Source organism: Anoplophora glabripennis, unplaced genomic scaffold (assembly GCF_000390285.2).
Source record: "Anoplophora glabripennis isolate ALB-LARVAE unplaced genomic scaffold, Agla_2.0 scaffold23, whole genome shotgun sequence".
NCBI classification, from domain to species: Eukaryota; Metazoa; Arthropoda; class Insecta; order Coleoptera; family Cerambycidae; genus Anoplophora; species Anoplophora glabripennis.
Window position 1 is genome coordinate 1,345,444 of NW_019416624.1, and position 22,553 is coordinate 1,367,996.

Here is a 22,553-nt window from a genome sequence, read left to right on the forward strand (position 1 = left end):
GTACTGAATGGGTATTTGGTACAGCTAAGCTTTTAAGTTTACTAAATACATTACTGTTAAAAAACCGTATATTCTATTACCAACGTAGGTTCCTGGGCGCACATGGCCTACTGAATAATAATATGCCGCCCCCTCTCCCGCACAAGTCTTCTGGGCTAATCCTTGCTATTAGAATGAGGTGTAGAAGTATTATCATTAATATTATATTAACAGCTCTCTCAATTGATAAAGTACAGCACTTGCATTTTGAAGCAAAATTCCTATTGCCAACTTTGAAATGTAAATTTGAATTTCTAATACATTTTTACATAATTTTGAACAGTTTATTACGTAGTAATATTTCCAATCAAAAGATACCTATAAAATACTATTCTTAAAGAAAGGATTTTTTTTTATAAATAGAACTACTATTTTGTGGCACATACAACAATTGATTGTGGTACTTGGTAAATCTAGGGACTTTAGTCTAGTTGCTTTCAGTGCCATGTTATGACGGTTCTTTTTTAGTTTAGATTTTTTACTGCAATGTAAAATTTCATTTTGCACAAAAAAGGTACCTACTATTGTTAGAATTGCTGAAAACGCACGATTTTTAAGGAAAACGCAGTATATTGTCCCATAGTCGACCAGCTTCTATTTTAAGTGACATTGAGTTACCACGATATAATTCATGTCCTTAAAAATGCAATAAAAATTTTTTTTAAGGCCCGTATTTTTTTAAAGAAATAAAACTGTTCCAAAGTAACTTGTTTCAAACTGGTTTATTTTCTGTGCAAAATAAAATTTACATTATAATGTACGACATACCTACTTTGATAAAAATTTAACCTAAAAAAAATAAATATCAATGATAGAGATATTTAACATTTAATCCGTTCTGGTAACAAAGTTAGTGATTGTCCAGAATATCTTCAGGAACATAATTCGTAGGTATAATAAATTATTGTCTTAAATAATTTTGTTTTCGTGACACAATGTTCAATTTCTTGAAAAAATGTCAATTCTACGCAACATAATATTTAAAACAAGTTAATGGAGTGTGGGCTGCTAACTTAACTAAGTAAAGGTACAAATTCATTGGGTTAATATACAAATACACGAACCAGTGGCGGAAATACTATGAGCCCTAAAATCTCAAAATTTCGACACCACTGAGCAGTTGGGTAAATCGTTGAGTCCATTTTATTCGTAATTATATTTTAATGGACTAATTTCTCTTTTTTAGAGCAATTTTTGAGTTTTTTTTTCTCTAAAAAGCTTTCCAAATATTTAGTCGAATAAAGCTACTGACTGAACTTGATAATATATAACTTTAAATTAAAAAAGAGGTTGATATAGAAATTTTGAATTTTTTTAAGGAACGGTACTCCTTACAAAATTCCAAATATTTTAGAATTCACATTGTACCTAAAACGTATTTATAACACAAATATTCACAGATCTTTTTTGGAAGTCGTAGTTTGAAAATAACACGTTTTTCACATGAAAAGCGGCAGACTTTTTTAATTACAATTAGGACTAAAATGGTTTTGGTGAATTTCTATTACATTTTGTTTAATTAATTATTTGTATGTTGAGCCCAAGTTTTATAAATATGCGCCAAATATCCTTCTTGAGAGATTTGTATAGGTATAACTATAATAATATTCTACAAAACTGTGTATATCGAGAACTAAACCATTTAGGACATATTTATATAGCAACTTGTTTCTTCAAAATGATCTAAAGAATCACCCCTTATCCACCTATTATAGGAACATACTTCTATAAGTTCCATCTTGCATAGATGAACGGTACTGCTTCAAATCTAGATAACATCATCTCTACACTCTAATTTCGATCTCTTCTGATACAAATAGGTGGTTATTTTGAGGCGATGCCACACCGTTTCTTCAAAAATTTAAGATAGAAGTAAAGTGAACATGACCTCCTCTAATTTATTCTGTGCTATCTGTATCTAATCCAATACATACAAAATTATTATAAAATAAATTTAACACTGTTCTACAGCTATCAGATATCTGTTTCCAAACTATTTCCAATAAACTCTCTAATTAAAATATACATGTGACTTTTTTTTTAAAGAAAAATGGTTGACTTTAGATTGGTAAATTCTACACTTATAGTAGGATCGTATTCGATGCAAAGTAGAGCAAAAAATTGGCGGTCTTTCATCAAAGGAAAATCGTGTCATTTTTAGGAAGAGTAAGTAAGATGAACCATTTCAAATTTAAAATGAAATTGAATGTAAAATCTGAAATACCGCTTCATACGCACTGCACTGTGTTCTGGTAGTACCTGTAGTCGCCCAGGTGCATCGAGTGTACGAAGTGGTCGGTTATACGTCAAAAACTAACCTGACGAGCTTGGTCGTAAATCAGAGACCACCTCCAAAAAAAAAAAAAAACAAGTAAACAACAGTGGCGCGTACAGAGATGCAATGTAGTACATATGTGAAATTTAAAAAACCAATTGGATTTATAATAAATGATTTTTTTTTATTTTGTCTTTCATAAGTATATAATTATTAATCCATGATGCATAAAGAAATTATTCAATTACTGAACCTCTTAAAACCGTACTGCACTGGATCCCTTGACAGGCAATGATTTATTACTTTGCATCGAATATGATCCTACTATAGTAGATCATTTGGTTTGCTTATTCTAGATATTATAAAATGAGTTTTTAAAGTCAAGTAGTAAAACGTAAGTCAAACATTTAAGACAAAAATTCACAACCTTCCAATTACATTACAATTCAAAGTTGCACGGTTTTCGGAATCATATAGTATCACAGTTCACAGAGAAGTAGCAGGGTTTTGTAGTTCTGCAGATAGTTGTGCAGATCTGGATTTTTCAGAGTTTTAGTTGCACTGAAGGAAATAATATCAGCAACTGATTTATTATCATATTTCATAAGGAGTTGTCGTTATAAATTAGTGACGAGTTAAGCTATCTGACATTGTTAATATTGGTTTTCGATATTCTGGAAGTGCTAGAATTCCAAAGCTTCTTTGCCACAGAGTTTTTTGAAAATTTAGTTGATGCATTTAATTGTTAATTATTTGGATCTACGTAATTTATTTACATAATCAGGCAAATTAAAATAATTGTGAGAATTTTATTTTATATTTCTCAACAGAAAGAGTGCAAATATTCCATCAAGTCAAAAATTAGTACCTACATGAAAATAACTTACCTGAATCTTAAATCTTTCATGAAATGAGAAAATAATAAATTAGTAACAGAAATTTTATTTTTAAAATTATTTTTTAACTATTGGAAAAATTAAACAGTACTACAGAATAAAATTTACTTTTTGCTTAAAATAAGTTTTGAAACGCTATTTTGCAAACATAATGTTGCATCTTCCACTAATCTTTTGCGAATATAGGTTAGAAATTTTCTGCTTCACTTTTTTTGTAGCTTTTTTGTACTTACCGTTCTGTTTTCTCTTACTTTGTAATAAGGATGTTGAAATGAAATAGGAGACGTTTCCAATAGAATAATTTATTTATAAGAGAATAAAAAATTTATAACAAAATATAAAAGAACATTAATACATAAATCACAATAAAACAAGTTCATTAACTATAAATATAAATAATGACCAAAAAATGCACGATTTTAACATTATATTTGGCTTACACGTTTAATATATAATTTCAAATTTTGTAACATGGATAGCTAAAGATGATTTTTATTATAATTTCAAAGCCAAATAACAGAAGCATTCCAAATGCATAAATTATAGACTATCTGCATATATCATTGATTTTCACACCGAAAAGAACCCTGCTAAATACAATTTTAAAGCTTCTATGAGAGTCTAAACATGAATATATACACTTCTTATAAAGGAATTGTTAATATTTATACAAAATGGAAGATTTATATATTAAGAGAAATTACAAAAACTTTGTGGTTGTGAGTAACTGCAATAAAGTGGTTAATCTTAGAAAATATTGCTCCCTAATATGTAAAAGTATCTTTGAGCAACTTGATAAATGAAACCTTACACTAAACTGAATGTGAGTTCACATCGTATAACAGATATGATTCCCATTGAAATATCGTACCGTAATTACATAAACTAACTAAATAAAATCTATCCAAATAAACAACTACCTATTGCCTATCCTAACAACACAAACCCGCAAATGAAAACGTATCACCCCTTATTCAATTAGAGTACGAAAGAAAACTAGCCAAGACAGCGGCAGTGTTTACATAGATTACAAACAGGGCCAGCCTGAATTAAAATATCACCATAGAAAGAGTAAAGCTCAGACAAATTTTCAATTTCGTACTTTCCGGATTACCAAACTCGAATCTTTGGAGAGCTTCGAAAAATGGGAAGGGGTTGGTAAATATCTAGACAGCACCTACCATAAGAAATATACTGCAAAATGATGCTGTACTTTAATTTCTTTCTTAGTAATGAAAGTTAATGGTATTTAATGTACAAGTACCTACCACAAGTGTATTAGTACTTCATTAAAAATATTGTTAAATGTTAATTGTAATATGTACCCATTATCTTGATATGCCGATTATGCTCGGGATAAGTGAAAATGTTATATTCGAGTTCAATTTTGTTTGTTGTTTAAAGATACCAAAATGTTTTACGCCTAGATAGTCCAGGAAATATAGAGTTGGACGCGACTTTTTGTTTCGGCAAGCTGAATTTATCACTATAGATGCTAAATATTATGTACAATAATATATTAGTTTCCACAGTCATAAAAATGGGGGGAAGATTCCACATATCATAAAACCCTTGCGTACCAAATTTAGTGACTCTCGTACAACAGGGTTCTGAGATATAAAGAAGACTATTCTTTAGATTTGAGGGGTTTGGAACTCCAAAAAGGGGGCCACTTGGCAAAAATAAAAATGACGTTCCCCCTAAATTTGTCTTAAGAATCTATGAACAAATTTTGTTGCATTAATTTCGGGACACACTGTATGTATACGAATACATAATAGACAAACAAAAAAACATAAATGTCTCCAAGATTTGCAAAGATATAAATATTAGAAGTAGACGAACGAGAAGCATTTTTTACGGGACTAATAATAACATAGGCCGACAAAAAAAGTTTTTTTTTTTGGTTTTTATATCAGATTTTGATGTGCTGAAACCAAATATGAAGAGCAAAGAAAATTTTCATAGTTTAGATTTTTTGTAATCGCAAGAAAATTCTCTTTTATATTAAATATGCAGTTATCCCAATACTACCTTTGGAAGGGTTTTAACCGTTCGTAAAGGTCCTGCCAAGTTTTTACCACTGTCACCCCCAAACCTTAGTCGGCACTAGTTAAGTCAGGGTAGGCTATTCTTAAAAACACACTTGAGGTTTTTCAACGAAATTGAGTTGCTGTCCTTTTTGCCTTTGAAAGCGTAGATCGTCCTTTTCTGACGTCGGATTTATGATGAGCGCCTAAAAATACGTAGCCCTTATGGCCCTTTTTTGTCTTCAAAAGGGCCGCCCGCCAAGTTTGGATTCAGATTGGTGTTCAGCACCCAAAAATACATACGAAATCAGTCGTCTAGCTTAAAATGAGGATAGAGTCAGTATTCTTCATACATACAGCACTTCAAAATCTATAAGAAATGATAGGACTGATCTAAAAACCAAAAAATTTTTTGTTGGCCTGTAGGTATACAAATTGAAAGTGAATGCGAATTTTTGGGACAATGGTATCACATGTGTTTGAATCGTGACAAACAGGAGATTACCATGAAGACATGGACAGTGCGATATCTGAAAAAAGGTTTGCATCTATTTTGCCTCATATCAATCTTGACGCAGTGATTGCCATAATAATACGCCTTACCATAGTCGACCAGACTGCCAACATCGGCATGGAACAAAAGGAAAAACCGTGGAGTGGTTGAACGGAAAACATTAAAAATAAAGACAAGATGGTAAAAGTACAATTATTAGCAATTGCCCAAAAGGAAAAAGCTAATTACATGTAATATGTAGTTGATGAAATGACTAAAGCAGGCGGTGTTACATTTTTTCGATTGCCACTTCATTTCTGTGAGCAGAACTCCATTGAATTAACCTGGCTGACATAAGAACAACAAATGTGGGACCATGACACAAGCATTAAAGTTGTAATAGAACCACTTACCACACCTTTAGGTGACATCAGTGGTAGCATTAGCGACAATGATAATCATAGCGACAATAATAATTAGTTATTTTACTTATGATTATAACCGCCATTTCGGGTGTTTTATAGTGTTCTCGTTTTGCAATGATGTTTCTACTTTTAGTAGTTTTAGGGGTTTCATTGATTTTATGTCGCCTTACTTATAAGTATTTGTAAGTAGACCTTTCCCAGGAGACATTTGTCCAGTTAACAAAAGCATAATAAAAAAAGAAGAGGTGTTCGCGAGTGGTAGTAGTCTATCTTTGCCAAGAGTTGGCCCCATGCTGACTTTAGCATAAATTAAAAAGTACCTACATACGTAGCATTTTGAGGCGCTAAAAACGATACCATTAGTAAAATCCATAATCTCGATATCTCCGAAAATCCACTATGTGTGAAAACTGGTCCGAATGTGGGTCAACACTGATACTTTCCTAGACTTTTGTCTAAATGCATCATTTTCGTAGTATTTTAACAAACTGGGCTTGAAGGAGCGATAGGTTGCATGAAAATGACAAAGAAAACGGAAAGTGGCATTCGATTCCTGACTGATTTCCAATGAAAAATCCGTTTCAATTAAAATCCTACCTGATCCTGTTTCGAAAATATGTATATTTTTTACTTTTTATATAGTCTATAGTCTCTAGTATTAATACTGAAGTATGCACATGTGGCGAAAAAAATACTATACTAGTACATAATCAATTTTGTGTGCTTGTGTATGCGTGCGAGCGTGCATATGTGCATTTCTGTCCGTGAATATAAGATATTATTTCCACACCATCTATGAGATAAATATCACTGCGCGCTTTTTTTAAAGTGGTTTCCCCTGTAGGCCTAGTCCAATTATCTCATTTATTTGAAATAACTATAAATGGTGTGAAGAAAATGTAACCACTGCTTTAAATAATCTAGTCAAAAAAGATGGATCATCAATTGAGTTTATTTTAAATTTTTCCCAATATTTTAAAAATTCTCGGTGAACAGATTCACCGGCCTGCTCTGACCATAGTCCCAGACCATCATTGTTCAAGTACAGAAGGCTATCTTTCAAATGATCCAAAAGAACGTGGATTTTTAAAGTTTGAGAAACTCCTGTACTCTCAAAAGCATTGCGAAGTGTTGTCAAATCTTCGTCTATTTCGTTTATATCAGCTTTTTTTGTAGAAATAGAAGAAAATTTGAAAAAAGTTCGCAAAGCTTTTGAGAGTACAGGAGTTTCTCAAACTTTAAAAATCCACGTTCTTTTGGATTATTGGAAAGATAGCCTTCTGTACATGAACAATGATGGTCTGGGACTATGGTCAGAGCAGGCCGGTGAATCTGTTCACCGAGAATTTTTAAAATATTGGGAAAGATTTAAAATAAACTCAATTGATGATCCATCTTTTTTGACTAGATTATTTAAAGCATTTTCTTCACACCATTTATAAATAGTTATTTCAAATAAATGAGAGTATTTTTTCATATGCAAATAGATATAATATTTAGAAACTGAACAGCTACATGCAGTGGACTAGGCCTACAGGGGACACCACATTAAAAAAAGCGCGCCGTGATATTTATCTCATAGATGGTGTGGAAATAATATCTTATATTCACGGACAGAAATGCACATATGCACGCTCGCACGCATACACACGCACACAAAATTGATTATGTACTAGTACAGTAATTTTTTCGCCACATGTGTATACTTCAGTATTAATACTCTGGATATACTATATAAAAAGTAAAAAATATACATATTTTCGAAACAGGATCAGGTAGGATTTTAATTCAAACGGATTTTTCATTGGAAATCAACAAGGAATCGAATGCCGCTTTCCGTTGTCTTTGTCATTTTCATGCAACCTATCGCTCCTTCAAGCCCAGTGTGTTAAGGCACTGAACACGATGCCATTAGTAAAATTTACCCATGACCTTTATATTTATCAGAAAATCTACTATTTGGGTGAAAACAGGCCAAAATACTACGAAAATGATACATTTGGCCAAAATTTAAGTAAAAATTAGTTTTGACCCGTATTTGGACCAGTTTTCACTTAAACAGTAGATTTTCTGAGAAATATCGGGCTCATGGGTAAATTTTACTAATGGCATCGTGTGCAGTACCTCAAAATACTACGAAAATGGTATATTTGGACAAAATTTTGGAAAAAATCAAGGTTTGACCCGTATTTGGACCAGTTTCACCCAAAAATTTCACTTTTCTCCGAAATTTGTCGATCGTGTTCAGTGCATCGAATTCCTTCGGAAATGATACGTGGCTCTCTTGGGTTTGGACTTTTTATTTTTTTTTGTGGCTGTGTATTTGTTGTTATATTAGGGTGCGTGTAGATTTGTAATTATAATCTAATTTGAACCAAAATCGACATATCTACTTGTTATACTATATTTAATAATTTCTCTAAAATGATACGCCAATGGAATCGCATTTGCTGCATACCGTACGCATATCACATTGATGTAAATGTTGAGAATACTCATGGTTAGACATCACTTCATTTTGCATTACATTACTTAGTACTGTCTGGAATCAGTTTGGAAATAACGCGGAAATTGAAAATGTCCCTTAAGCTACCCCACACCGAAGTAGACAACGATTACTAACTACCCCTGCATATCATCGAAGTTCACTTTTGTTGGTGTTTTCTGATGGGGAACATCCACTGGTTCCGCCGCGATCGATAAGGTCAGAGGTTTCATTTTCAGAGGGTGACCATTCAGTTTGACGTCGGCATTGCGCGTGGTGGCGTCTTTAAAATCCCGGCTGTGCGACGACACGGAGCCGGGGCTGACCGCAGGCTTGTGGCTATCTCGGTTACTTTTGCTCTTACTTGTCACTTGGTCTCTTAGGGCCATTTGGTAAGCGAGCTCGAAAGCTTGGCCCAAAGTTAGGATGATATCAATGGCCTGCTCCTGCGAATTTATTAAAAGGCTCTATTTCCTGTTTCGAAAACTGGCGAAAACTGAACTCTACAAATCCAGAAACTTGGTAGGTACGGGTTGTATTGGTAAGCCCCCTCAAATGCAACTTTCACAAGTAATTACTTAACAACATTCAACATTTTTATTTTAAAATTTTTAAGGGGTTGGATTAAATGGTAATACTTTTCAAATGGAGACGCTATAACCTTCGGAAAAATTGCAATAAGATTTAATAATAATTATACATAATAACAGACATATTTCATGAATAAATATAATAGAAAATAGAGTGCAGAATAAATACAAATTCCAGATCCAGTTAAGTAAGTACCTGTGCCAAATACGGCTTTGCCTATAATGAGGCCGTAAAGTCGTCACTTTAGAATTATAATGACTCAAAGATTAGTACGGCCTGAATTGTCGTAGGTATTTTCCATATACCACTGATAATTACACCGGCCAAAAAAAATTAAAAAAGTTATATGAACTTTACATACGCATATGATTTCCTGTGTATTTTTGTCTCCTGAGCACGAATCCATAGTCTGTTTTGCTCAATCACCCTTCAGAAAATCGCTAAAAATCTTCAGTAAAATGGAGAAATTTAGGAAGTGACGAGATCATGGCCATCGAAAACCATGAGTCATATATGAAAATCTCGTTCCTTCTACAAATTTGCCATTTTTTAGATCTTCTTCGATTTTTTAAAGACTAGACGATGATGGAGCAAATCTGACATTGGATTTGAATTCAGAAGGTAACAATACGTCCGAAAACATATGCTACATATCAAGATCTTCTCAAATTTCGCCCTTTTTCTGAAGATCTTCAGCGATTTTTTGAAGACTAGAGGGTAATGGAGTAATTCTGACAACGGATTCGGATCCAGGAGGTAAAATTACGTCGAAAACCATGTGTCACGTGTTAAGATCTCGTCACTTCCTAAATTTCTCCATTTTACCGAAGATTTTTAGCGATTTTCTGAAGGTATTCAGCGATTTACGGAAAACTGAAGGGTGATGGAGCAAAATAGACTATGGATTCGTGTTCAGGAGACAAAAATACTCGGGGAACCATATGCCGCATGTCAAGATCTCGTTACTTCTCAAAATTCGCCTTTTGTCTGAAGATCTTCAGCGATTTTTTGAAGACTAGACGGTTATGGAGTAATTCTGACACCGTAATCGGATTCAGGATAGAAAATTACGTCGAAAAACATGTGTCACATGTCAAGATCTCGTCACTTCTTAAATTTCTCCATTTTACTGAAGATTTTTTGCGATTTTCTTAACGGTTCAGCGATTTACGGAAAACTGAAGGGTGATGGAGCAAAACAGACTATGGATTCGTGCTCAGGAGACAAAAATACACAGGAAATCACATAACTTTTTTTTGTTGGCCGGTGTCATTATCAGTTATCCACAATTGTGGAAAACCTAATTAATAGACCAGGCAATAAAGAGAAAAATATCTAGATTTTCGCGGTCCGGTCCGATTTTAATGCGGTTTTTTGCATTTTCATCCGAGACACTTGCCAAAGTGCACGGAATACCGCAAAAAATGGTACTCGGGGGTTTTGGGAGGCGCAGAATTCGAATATGCATATATCCAGTCCACCCGACCCCCCCGGGGGGCGACTTCCGGCCGCCTGGGGGCGCGGGGGGCATGTGGATTGCAAGGTTCTCCGAATGACTGGAAAAATGGATCTCGGGGGGGTTTTCACGGGTGCTGATTTCGATTTCTAGGGTGAAAAATATCCCCTGTGCTTGTAGAGGGGGGGGGGGGGGGTGAAATCTAAATTTCTCGAAATCTGTGGGAAAATGTATCTCGGGGGTTTTCGCGGGTGACGATTCCGAATCTGAGGGTGAAGAATATCCCCTGTACTCGTGGAGGGGGCGGTGGGGGGTATGAAATCTAAAGTTCCCGAAATGACTGGAAAAATGGATCTCGGGGGTTTTTGCCGACGCTGATTCAGAATCTGACCCTGCCAAATGCGTCCGATGACTATTTCTAATTATTTTGGGGAAGGGCGTTAATCTTCTAAGAAGGATGAATATAAATTAATGGAAAATCATGGGACGAAACTCAATCTAAAAAGTTCGGTTGGAAAAAGAAAGGATAAGCCTGATAATTTTTTTAAATATATTTATTGTTCTAAAGTATAAAAGTATATTTATTGTTTTAAAATATANAAATTTCTCCATTTTACCGAAGATTTTTAGCGATTTTCTGAAGGTATTCAGCGATTTACGGAAAACCGAAGGGTGATGGAGCAAAATAGACTATGGATTCGTGTTCAAGAGGCAAAAATACACGGGAAACCATATGCCGCATATCAAGATCTCGTCACTTCTCAAAATTCGCCTTTTTTCTGAAGATCTTCTGCGATTTTTTGAAGACTAGACGGTTATGGAGTAATTCTGACAACGGATTCGGATCCAGGAGATAAAATTACGTCAAATAACATGTGTTACGTGTTAAGATCTTGTCACTTCCTAAATTTCTCCATTTTGCTGAAGATTTTTAGCGATTTTCTGAAGGTAATCAGCGATTTACGGAAAACCGAAGGGTGATGGAGCAAAATAGACTATGGATTCGTGTTCAGGAGACAAAAATACACGGGAAAACATAAGCGCGCAAGTCAAAATGTATATTGTTAATAGGTAAAATAATACGCATTGCAATGTAATTACACTAAATAACTCCTCGATACTTTGTCAAGGGATGTTTAAAGATTACTTTTAAACTTTAGTAACATCAAAAACTTGATTTTTTGTTATTGTTTTAGAGTCTTGAAAATGGCCGTTTTTGCATTTTTTCGTATATTAAATTGTTTATAACTCAGAAACCGTTGATTTTAGGAGCATAGCGCATAGGAACTATTTTGTTTAGAATACCCCAAAATACCTAAATAAACTTTTTGCGGAGCAAAACAAGTTATTTTTACAATTTGTTTTAAAAAAAATAGTATAAAAAAATTGTGACCAGGTTACCGGTCGGTAACATTTTGATCCTCATTCAGGGACATCTCACGAAGGTGATTATGCAAAAAAAACTAATCCACTAATTTTTTCATACCAAGACGCCGATTTCGCCTTGTCTAGAAGGTATTCAGCGATTTACGGAAAACTGAAGGGTGACGCAGCAAAACAGACTATGGATTCGTGTTCAGGATACAAAAATACACGGGAAACCATATGCCGCATGTCAAGATTTCGTCACTTTTCAAAATTCGCCTTTTGTCTGAAGATCTTCAGCGATTTTTTAAGACTAGACGGTTATGGAGTAATTCTGACATCGGAATCGGATTCAGCATGGAAAATTATGTCGAAAAACATGTCTCGCATGTCAAGATCTCATCACTTCCTAAATTTCTCCATTTAATTGAAGATTTTTAGCGGTTTTCTGAAGGTATTCAGCGATGTACGGAAAACTGAAGGGTGATGGAGCAAAACAGACTATGGATTTGTGCTCAGGAGACAAAAATACACAGGAAATCACATAACTTTTTTTTTGTTGGCCGGTGTCATTATCAGTTATCCACAATTGTGGAAAACCTAATTAAAAACTGTCTAAAATTATACTGTTAAGCGAGACTAATTTGTTGCACATCGATCGAGCACAAGAGATGATTCAGAAGGGTGAGAATTAAAAATTAAAGATAGACAAATTCACCAGAATCATAGAACTAGAAAAAAGCACATCTATGTAAAATTAATTCTATTCTAATATTTTATAGGAAAATATGAATGTGATTTAGGAATTTTTAGGAATATGTGTAATAGCTTCCAAATTTCTAATAATAATTATTAAGTGTGAAGCATAATTCTTTAACTATTTTGTTATCCTTAAACCCGTACCAAGTTTCTGCATAATGCAGGATGTAACTGTAAATGGGGGTCAGTTTTTTTAGGGGTAACAGTATATTTTTCCCAGAATTCAAACTGAAATCATATTTTTTACATGAAACAAATAGTCCAGTTATAATTCGTTTTTTAAACTCTTGTACAGGATATCACTAGACAGCATCGAACCGGGATGTTTGTTACCATTTTAAATCGACTGCATGGATTAGCATTGCAACGTGCTACTTGCGAGTGCTTTTAAAAAGTGAACACCTTTTTCGTGATTCATTAAATATTAACTAATATTGGTGTGTGAAAAATTTATGAATCAAACTTGAGATTTGACAGCTGTGCTAGCGCACAAGGTTGTTAGAGGTTACACTAGCCTGTCCAGCGGAAGAATATGAAAATTAAAAAAAAATAATCGATTTTCATTTATGAAACCACATTTACGATATGTGTTTCTAAAAGTCAAAGGTAGCTTCCATATAAATATGAACCCCATTCAAAGTTATAGCCCGTATACAATAAATCTATGTTTTTTCGTACAGGAACACTAAAAAACAATGTTAAAAAAAACTTACCGGAGAAACCGCCTGAAAGACATGGCAATAGAACGAATCACCATCCTTCGTGATATACGCGAAGAAACACTGGTTCTCATTGTCCTGGCAAACGCAGTTCATGTTCTTGATTTCGTGTTCGCAGATTATTTTCTGAAATTTTCACTTCTGTCAACAAATAACAACAAAATAAATTTGCGGTACCTGAACAATAGGATTAATAAACTTCACACCCCTGTAAGATATCGACAAACAAATCTCTTCTCCAGGACGGTCTTTAGACTTCATGACTTTCTGAATGGACTTTTTGGTGGAGTCCGTACCTTTAAACTCCTTTATCATTGTCGAACCCAGATACTAAAATTCAATATATAGAATGCAGGACAGTTGCAACGATACTACCTACATTCGCTGAGTATTTGACGCAGCTGGTTATTAGGAGTATAGGCTGGTGCCTCCATTGAGACTTTATAGAGTTGCTGCCTCCCACAAATATTTCTGCTGGCGATTTCTTTTCTGGTTCCACGTTTTTCTTTATAGGTGGGGGAGGCGCAGGTCTGGATTTTTTATGTCTGTGCCTAATCGTTCCTGTGTTACTATTAATTGAATGAGTAGAGGGAGATGGCATCTCTCCTGTCGGTTGGTTACTTTTCTAAAAAAATTGTTAGTTGAGCACACTAATGATATGAAATGATATTACGTTCAACCCGCAAATATCTAGAGTTTTTAATGATTAGTTTACGGCATGTTTTTTATTTTCCATTGTTTAGGATATTCTTTGTTATCCATGTTAAAATAAATATAATTTCTAACCGTACACTAGCAGACTTCTTAATGGATTTTATCTTGTCGGATCAAATTTGGAGAATCTAAAGGGCTGATTCCATCGGATAGAGAGTACGATCCACTCACCCAATACCGTAGATATATCCTGGACTTCCAGAATCCGTTTTGTAACTATACAGTGCTTATTGGATACTAGAAACTCCCTACTCTCGGAAACTCCAAAGTCTACTAGTTTACACTTAGTGGATTTCACTATAGATGCGGTTGTTTTCTGCAAAGGAGTCCCATCTGTCATCATAGTCTACCTGAAATCTCTGAAGGCAGTTTCGAATAATTTGTGGAAATAGATTTTCTTATACACACGCAAAGGCTGTCGGAGCATCAGGCAAAGGCAGTAGAGTAGTTTATAGTTAATCCTTTTCCTTTTGTATCCATTTCGTTTGTCTTCGAACAACAACCAATACAGAGCAATTATCTTCATATTTTTTTCCTTCATATTAGAAGACTAAAGGCAGTACACAAAAGGAAAACGATAAACTAAAAATCGATTTATTGGTTTACATCAGCCAGAGTAAATTTTCTTGACTCATTAAGAACTACCTTCTAAGATTTGAGACATATCATGATTCCTAACAGGACTCTTTTTTATGGCCGCATCTAAAGAGATGCCAACTGAATGAAAAGTTGTACCATATTTTAGGGCTTTTGGGGAGCAGGGGGTTTCTGCCATCCATTAAAAACTGCAAGGTTACTGAACTGATTTTGTTTTCGTACATATGTCTAGACCATGCCTAGCGCATTCGGTACATGACCAAATGAAAGCTCGCGTCAGTAACTTGCCTGTTGAGTACGTGGATCTGGCTGTCTTCGCGTTTTTAATTCGTAGTTTGAGTTTGTGACTTGAATCAGCGAAATGTAGAATTTTAACCGGTTTTTAGGTGCTGGTAGTAGTTTTCTGTGGTTCCTTACAGAAAGGGTTCCAAGGGTTGAGGTAGAGGCGGGATTTTTAGATTATAAGAATGGGTTTTTAGTATTTTTGAAGTCCTGAGGGATTGCAAAGAATGGATAACCAAAATATGCAATGAGCCACGAATAAGATGCGTTGATTTGTCTTCAAGTATATGCCCAAATAGAAACCTACCGAAAGCAGAGTTTTGAATGCTTTTTGGGATTAAGTGGTGATTATTGGCAATTAAAAAATATGGCGGGTGATAGAGCATTTCCCACGGAAGATTCGGTTTCTTGGGATCAAGATTCATATGGAGACATACCAATTTTGTCTGCTTGCTTGTGTTATCAAGTTAAGGCAGTTCCTTTGAACTTTTAGACAAGCTTAAATGACGGTTAGATGTAGAAGAAATAAGAGTAACTATAAAGCAGAGAACATCGCCGTCCGTTCTGGGCTGAGCTGATCGCGGTTCTATAGAACCGTTTAGTCACGTTTGGCAATTGCACACAATTCTGCTCGCGCTCTCCTTTAAATAGTTGCGGTATTATTTTAGTAGTGAGTAAGAAAATGAGTTCTATGGAAGAGGAAGCTCGTCTCGATCGTATCGCGGTCTCCAGAGATTCTTTGGAAAAGATCGGAAGAGAACGCGATGCGAGCGAGACGAGCTCGGGAACGTCTAGTGTGAATGCATACATTATAAAACATGGGAAGGAATTCCACCGCGCGCGATCGAGACTAACACGGTCCGCGATGCAACGGGACCGCGACCGCAAAATGCGTTTTCTTCTTAACTTGATGCAATTGCTTGTGATACTATGTGGTCTAAAAGGGAAGGTGTATAAAAATGATTTAGAATTGGAACCTGGATATTGTAGCAATATTTCTTATTAGGTGCCCACAGACCAAGTAACATTTGGAGAATCTGATACGTCGCCGACCACGTCTGTCATTTTGACACATATGTTAGTAGTGTATTTTACCTACCGAATATGTAACTTGGTAGGTAAAATATTCGACTCGTGAAGGAGCAAGATCTTTTTCTTGCCATCATACAAGTATACCTATTAACTAGTGGATAAATATCGGATCTGAACCCCCTGAAGAGATTCACCAACTAATCCGACGGACTTGACCTTCAAGTATAGCTCGTTCAGACACTATAATTTGTTGCGGGCTTATTCGAGCAATGATAAAATTCTTTAAATAATCTGCTGATGTACGGACAGCCAATATTAACTTACCAGTAAGTTAGCTTCTATACTGATTTCTTCCAGTTTTGGTCCGGCTACAATATGCTCGCCGCTACTAACGCTCGCTAATATCCTTTTCCGATGCCCTATTTTTTCTATATCTAATACAGCAGACAGTTCAACGTCCCAAATCCTTTTTACCCGTTCCATATCATGATACAAATGTTTAGCGAAAGTATCATAGTATTGATCGAGATTGATCTTTTTTAACCACAATTTAACCGTGTTTTGTTCATTATTGTTGTTGCAAACATTAGGTAGTTGATCGTTAATTTTCAGTGGCAGTTGCTTTATTGCATCTAAGATTATTTGACGTTCCAACTCGCTAGCGATGCCCATGTCCTTCAAGTCGTTTTCTTCTATCACTCCGTTCTAGAAATTAACGGTTATATGGCTACGTTATCGTACACAAATAGGAATTACTATTAGAGTTCATTGTACGTAATTAACACAGGTAATAGAGTTTAAGCGTTTAAGAATTACACTATCCATTTGTGACGGCTTAAGAGAAATGGATGGCTACTGCAAAACCAAAAATGAAGTAATCAACATTCGATATTGAACAATAAGAGGCATATGCAGAGAGGCTAGAAGCAGAATCTACATAACAGATTTTGACACATCCAAAGAAGAACATCTAGAAAAAATTACGAAAATTAAGATTCTTGATGTGTATTTACAAGCAAATATATCGCGATCAGATTATGACGGTTTTTAGGGCCGAATTCTTGACACATGCACCGATTGACGTGAAATTTTAACAGTAAGTAGAAAATTACTCAAGAAACAAAAGTTACATAGTGCCGATGTGTGCTTTCACCCTGAGGGCGAATGCCACCCCTACTCGAGGGTGACATTCACAAAAAATGCTCTATAACGTTTTTTCCAAGAATTAATATTTTTCGAGTTATTTGCGATTGAAAATGTTAATTTTCCATAAAAAGTGAATGTTTTTCCACCATTTTTCATAAATACCGTAGATGTAATAATAACCGAGTTATCACTCTCTAAGAATATAACTTGTTTTAAAGTGCTTGTAAAGACCTTTACAATGCTTTTTGAAAAAATTTCGTAGCTCAAAGACTCGCGGAGTTATGATGAAAATAAAACGGTCATCTAATTTTTTCGAAGAAAAAATCAACAATAAAATCTATGGCTGAACCATAAAAATAGAAACTAAGCGGCGCAATCCATGTACAGTTGACTTTATTTAGGTACTAATTTAGGTACTAATAACAGGCTCTACAAGTTTGATCGGTTTAGAATGCCTAAATTTTAAAAAAAGTTTGAAATAATGAAAAAAAAAATTTTAATTTAAAAAAAAAATTCCTTTTTTTTCGAAATAACTCAAAAACTATATGTGAAAAATGCAAGAGTTCAAAATTAAAGGTCTTTTTTTATAATATTTTTGCATTTTCCCTTTCACTAATTACATAATTTAAGTTTCGAGTTCTAAGTTCTAATCTCGATGAATTTAGTAATGTATCGTTGAGTGTTTTGAAGCAGGTAAAAATTCTTCAATTCCTCATTAAGAGTTGTTTTTAAGGGTTGAAACGTTGCAATGAATCATCAGTAATATTATAAACAGTGATGAGTCTCATTCATTATAAATGCTATGAATATGAGAAAAAAAATGTTTGCTTTATTTTCTGCATTAAGGGTGGTTTAAGGGTTGAAACGTTGCAATAAATCATGTAATATTTTATAAACAGTAAAAAATATTAAATTCTTCATTATTGCACCGTCAAAACATTTCAGAGCCGCGAAAACTAATTTTTGTTTTTTTTCCCTCATAAAAGATGGATTTTAAGGGTTGAAATGTTGCTACAAATAAAAAATTATTATTCAAAACATAAAAGAATGCTTATTCTATTGACATAACACTTAAATCTATGGTTTTTACGTTTTTTGCAAGAAGGGGTAGTTTTCACCCCCTAAAAACGTGTGCGTGTGTCAAGAATTCGGAAGTAATACCCTATTTTTACCGTTGTATATTGGACTAAAAAAGACGAAAAGGAGAAATATAGTGCAATTTTATCTGACAAATCCAAGAGGCCATTTTTAACGCCAATACGTTTTGTCTCTGACAGGATTCGTGTCTCCTATCCGGATTGCATAAGAAAACAGTAAAATTATTCAATCATTAAGGAGCACAGTGAAAAATGAACTGTTGCAATAAAAACTTGATTCCGCATTCGAAAAGATTTCTTTGATGGTGTGGCGTGGTATTTATCAAATTTTAAACACTCTGTATAACAACTGGCTAACGACCTATAAATCAAATTTCAAGATTGGCGGCGGCGGAATAACATCGTCGTTTACAAATCATGTGCAGATGATAATTTAGTTAAAATGAAGGACTTACCAGAAAATTTACGTCGTCAAATCCAGAATTCATAAACAACCCGACGTAATCGCCCATCCCCAACCCCTGAAGCCATTTTTCAACCGTAGCCACGGACTCGGAATTATTCAAACTGCTTTGCGAACAACTTATGGTCATTAGTCTACTTTGGAATTCCTTCTCGAGTTCCGCCACAAAAACGGATTCCCTTACGATGCCAGTACCGAACGACGCCATTATTTCCTGAATTTTAGCCCATTCCTCTTGTTCGTCGAACGGGCTCAAGGCCGACACACGCTCTTTATTCTCCTTGTTTTCGGATTCCTTCTCGGAGCTCGAGGATATTTCGTTATCGCTCTTTAACCCTTCCCCGTTGGTGTGGCCGTACACCCGCTTGAGCTTTTTTAACGTTTTTGGGCGTTCGGCGGGAGTGTTTGAGTTTATGCTCTCGAGAACTTTGGTCGAGGAACCCTTAATAAGGCCTACAAACATTGAAAACACTCTTTTACGAGCCTTACTCCCTAAAAAATAGTGAGTAGATGATTTCCTATTTCGTTTGGAAAAAAAGAACACATTAAAAAACGCCACTTTAAGATTATTAAAATTAACGCAATAAACTAACGAAAATAGAAAACTAAGGCTTCAAAAAATTAATAAATAGTCATGAAATGAGATGTAAGTGAGTAAAGTACGAAAAAATTAGACATGGAGATCGTTAATGTAATTTTTATGTATGTTGCTTTATGGCGAACTGTACCTACTGAAATGAGAGAGTGGGGCACCCTAGGGCATTATGAATGGACTACTTAAAGAAGTCCTGGTTAAAATTGGGAATACACAGGCTGTTACAAATTCGCTTCTCACTACAGGGATCTCGGAAACGGTAAGAGCTACGAAGTAGCTTAAATGGGGGCAAAGTTGCGTAATCGGGGGACCAACAATATGCCTCTAAAAAATCAATCCTAACATGATTAGTTTTCGAAATATTTGAAAAAAACCGAAATTTTTGAAATCCGTTTTTGTTTAATTTCAGCCTTGTTTGAGGAGATATTTATAAATGAAGAACACTTTCTCATGGCCACTTTTTGCCCTCTATCGAATGGCATAATCAATTTTTATATGTAACATTTTGTCTCTCCGGGACCATCATCAACTTCATTTTTTTAAATACGACCCTGGAAATTTTATTACATTTTTTGCAAACCTTCATGACCCCCAATACTGTACTGCCTCAGCCCTAACCAGATTCAGACGTTTTGTCTCGAAAAATTCATCTTCAGTCTATTCGTTCCAAATTTATCTAAATTTTTCATATAGATTTCTTTGTTTATTGAATTATCGTACACTGTAAGTGTCGTTAGACCCTGAGAAATCCATCTAGTTATTTAAACTATTACCACCACGCCCTACAATAGAACATTTATTATTATTAACTATTACCATCACTAGGTCATATAACATATATCATATAACTCAATAAGTTGTTGCGTCAAAATTAAAACATTGTTACCACTTTAATTTTATTGACAAATTAATTCTTAAAAATGCATATGAACAACCAAAACGCCAACTGAATATTATTCTTTAAAAAATTTCAGTAAATGTTCAAAAACATTTTCGTTTTGGCAAAGGTTAAAAATGAAGATCAGCATAATATTATCGGAATTTATTATATCTGTAACTGCAACTGTGAAAGAGCATATCAGATGTATTTGTATGAATATCCTGAAAAAAATAGATCGGAATTTGTTTGAATTTTGAGCATTTGAGAAGCCTAGAAATAACTATGGACAGGGGAATAAAACTATAATAATGTTTTATTTTAATGCGTGGTGATAATAGTTTGAATAACTAGATGGATTTCACAAGGTCTAACGACACTTATAGTCTACGATAATTCAATAAACAAAGAAATCTAAATGAAAAATTTAGATAAATTTGGAACGAATACACTGAATATGAATTTTTCGAGACAAAACGTCTGAATCTGGTTAGGGCTGAGGCAGTATAGTATTGCAAAAAATGTAATAAAATTTCCATGGTCGTATTTAAAAAAATGAAGTTGATGACGGTCCTGAAGAGACGAAACGTTACATATAAAAATTGATTATGCCATTCGATAGAGGGACAGTGGCCATAAGAAAGTGTTCTTCTTTTTTCAATATCTCCTCAAACAAGGCTGAAATTAAACAAAAACGGATTTCCAAAATTTCGGTGTTTTCCAAATATTTCGAAAACTAATCATGTTAGCCTTGATTTTTTCGTACCTCTTACCATTTCCGAGATCCCTGTAGTGAGAAGCGAATTTGTAAGAGGCTGTAAAGTGATATTGTTTAATATTCATTAAAACTTATTTTAGCTGTAGTTTTTTAATCAATTGTGAAAATTAATTAATTTTTGATATACACCATATACCCTTGAAGTTAGATTTCCAAAATTCCAGTACCGCATTAGAAAAATTCCTATTTTTTTGTGAATCTCCCAAAAGCGCAATGTATATTTTTATTCTATTATTTCATATACTGTATTGAAAGGACATGAACATCATACATTCGATTTTATGCAAGTTACAAAAATAAAATACCTAGACTTTAATGTTAAATTTTGTCACTTGTTCGTTGTGAAAATTCCCTTGAATATTTATATACAATTTCATATAGGATATTGAAAACATATATGGACCACTCAAAAAAACATGCATTTGGTTGATTGTTGTGATCGTACTTTATTCAAATTCTGAATAATGAAATTGTGATAAATTTTTTAATTATTGGTCCTAAGAGGACAGTTAAATTTAATGTTTTTCATATTCCTGTTCTTTACTGAAGTCCAGGCGGTAGAGCATTCGAGGCGTTTGTATTTGAAGTCATCAATTTTGTTGTACAGAAAAATCCCAAATATTATGTAGAATAAGAATCCGAGTTTGCCTATTCCAAAAAACCATTGCTAAATTCAGGGGAACAGCAAACATAGAAAAAGAACGAAAAATTACCCGTTTTTCGACATATTTTTTAATGTAAGCCCTAAATAAAAAAAAGTCATTCTTTATTTCTTGTTTATTTTACGAGTTTCTATAAAGTTACAACAACTGCGAATGAAAAAAAGTTGAATTTTGCAATGGGCGAAAAATAGTAGAAAATCATATGTACAGGGTGTCCCGAAATTCATGCAACAAAATTTGGTCACAGATTCTTAAGACAAATTTAGGGGACCCGTATTTTTTGTTTTTGCCAGTTGGCCCCATCTTTCGGAGTTACAGCCCTCTGAAATCCGCCCCTAAGAATAATATTTTTTTATATGTCAGAACCCTGTTGTACGGGAATTACTAAATTGGGTACACAGGGATTTTATGACATGTGGAATCTGATGGTGCTACGGTTTTTGGCGGAGAAGACAATTTTCCGTGGGCCCCCTTGTCTTTGGAGCCAAAAAAATTTGGTCGCACATTTAAATTTCCTAAAAATTATTAGTCCACTAGAAAGGCATTAAATTTAGAAACTTTTTGTCTCTTTATACTTTTTTCGTAAAACGCAAAGTTTTCGAGAAAAATATCAAAATGTGATCGAATGCATATCGTCATTCGCCATTTTCCTCAAAAACATTGCGTTTTACGAAACAAATATCAAGATACAAAAAAGTTTCTAAATTCAATGGCTTTCTAGCTAACAATAATTAAAAAAAATCAAATTTGTGACCAAATTTTTCTGGTTCCAAAGAC

At 34.3% G+C, this 22,553-nt stretch overlaps 1 protein-coding gene across 1 annotated transcript in view; it reads right to left on the reverse strand.

Annotated features, from left to right (window-relative positions):
- Positions 1 to 8,483: 8,483 nt before the first annotated feature.
- Positions 8,484 to 22,553, reverse strand: part of LOC108904542 (ankyrin repeat and sterile alpha motif domain-containing protein 1B) — an 86,674-nt gene continuing 72,604 nt past the window's right edge. Inside the window, exons 14-19 of the mRNA XM_023455103.1 lie at positions 18,857 to 19,317; positions 16,483 to 16,863; positions 13,913 to 14,158; positions 13,711 to 13,863; positions 13,528 to 13,659; positions 8,484 to 9,089 (exon numbers count right to left, since the gene is read on the reverse strand). Coding sequence (XP_023310871.1) covers positions 8,781 to 9,089; positions 13,528 to 13,659; positions 13,711 to 13,863; positions 13,913 to 14,158; positions 16,483 to 16,863; positions 18,857 to 19,317 — 1,682 coding nt within the window. The 3' untranslated portion in view covers positions 8,484 to 8,780. The remainder of the gene's footprint in view (positions 9,090 to 13,527; positions 13,660 to 13,710; positions 13,864 to 13,912; positions 14,159 to 16,482; positions 16,864 to 18,856; positions 19,318 to 22,553) is intronic.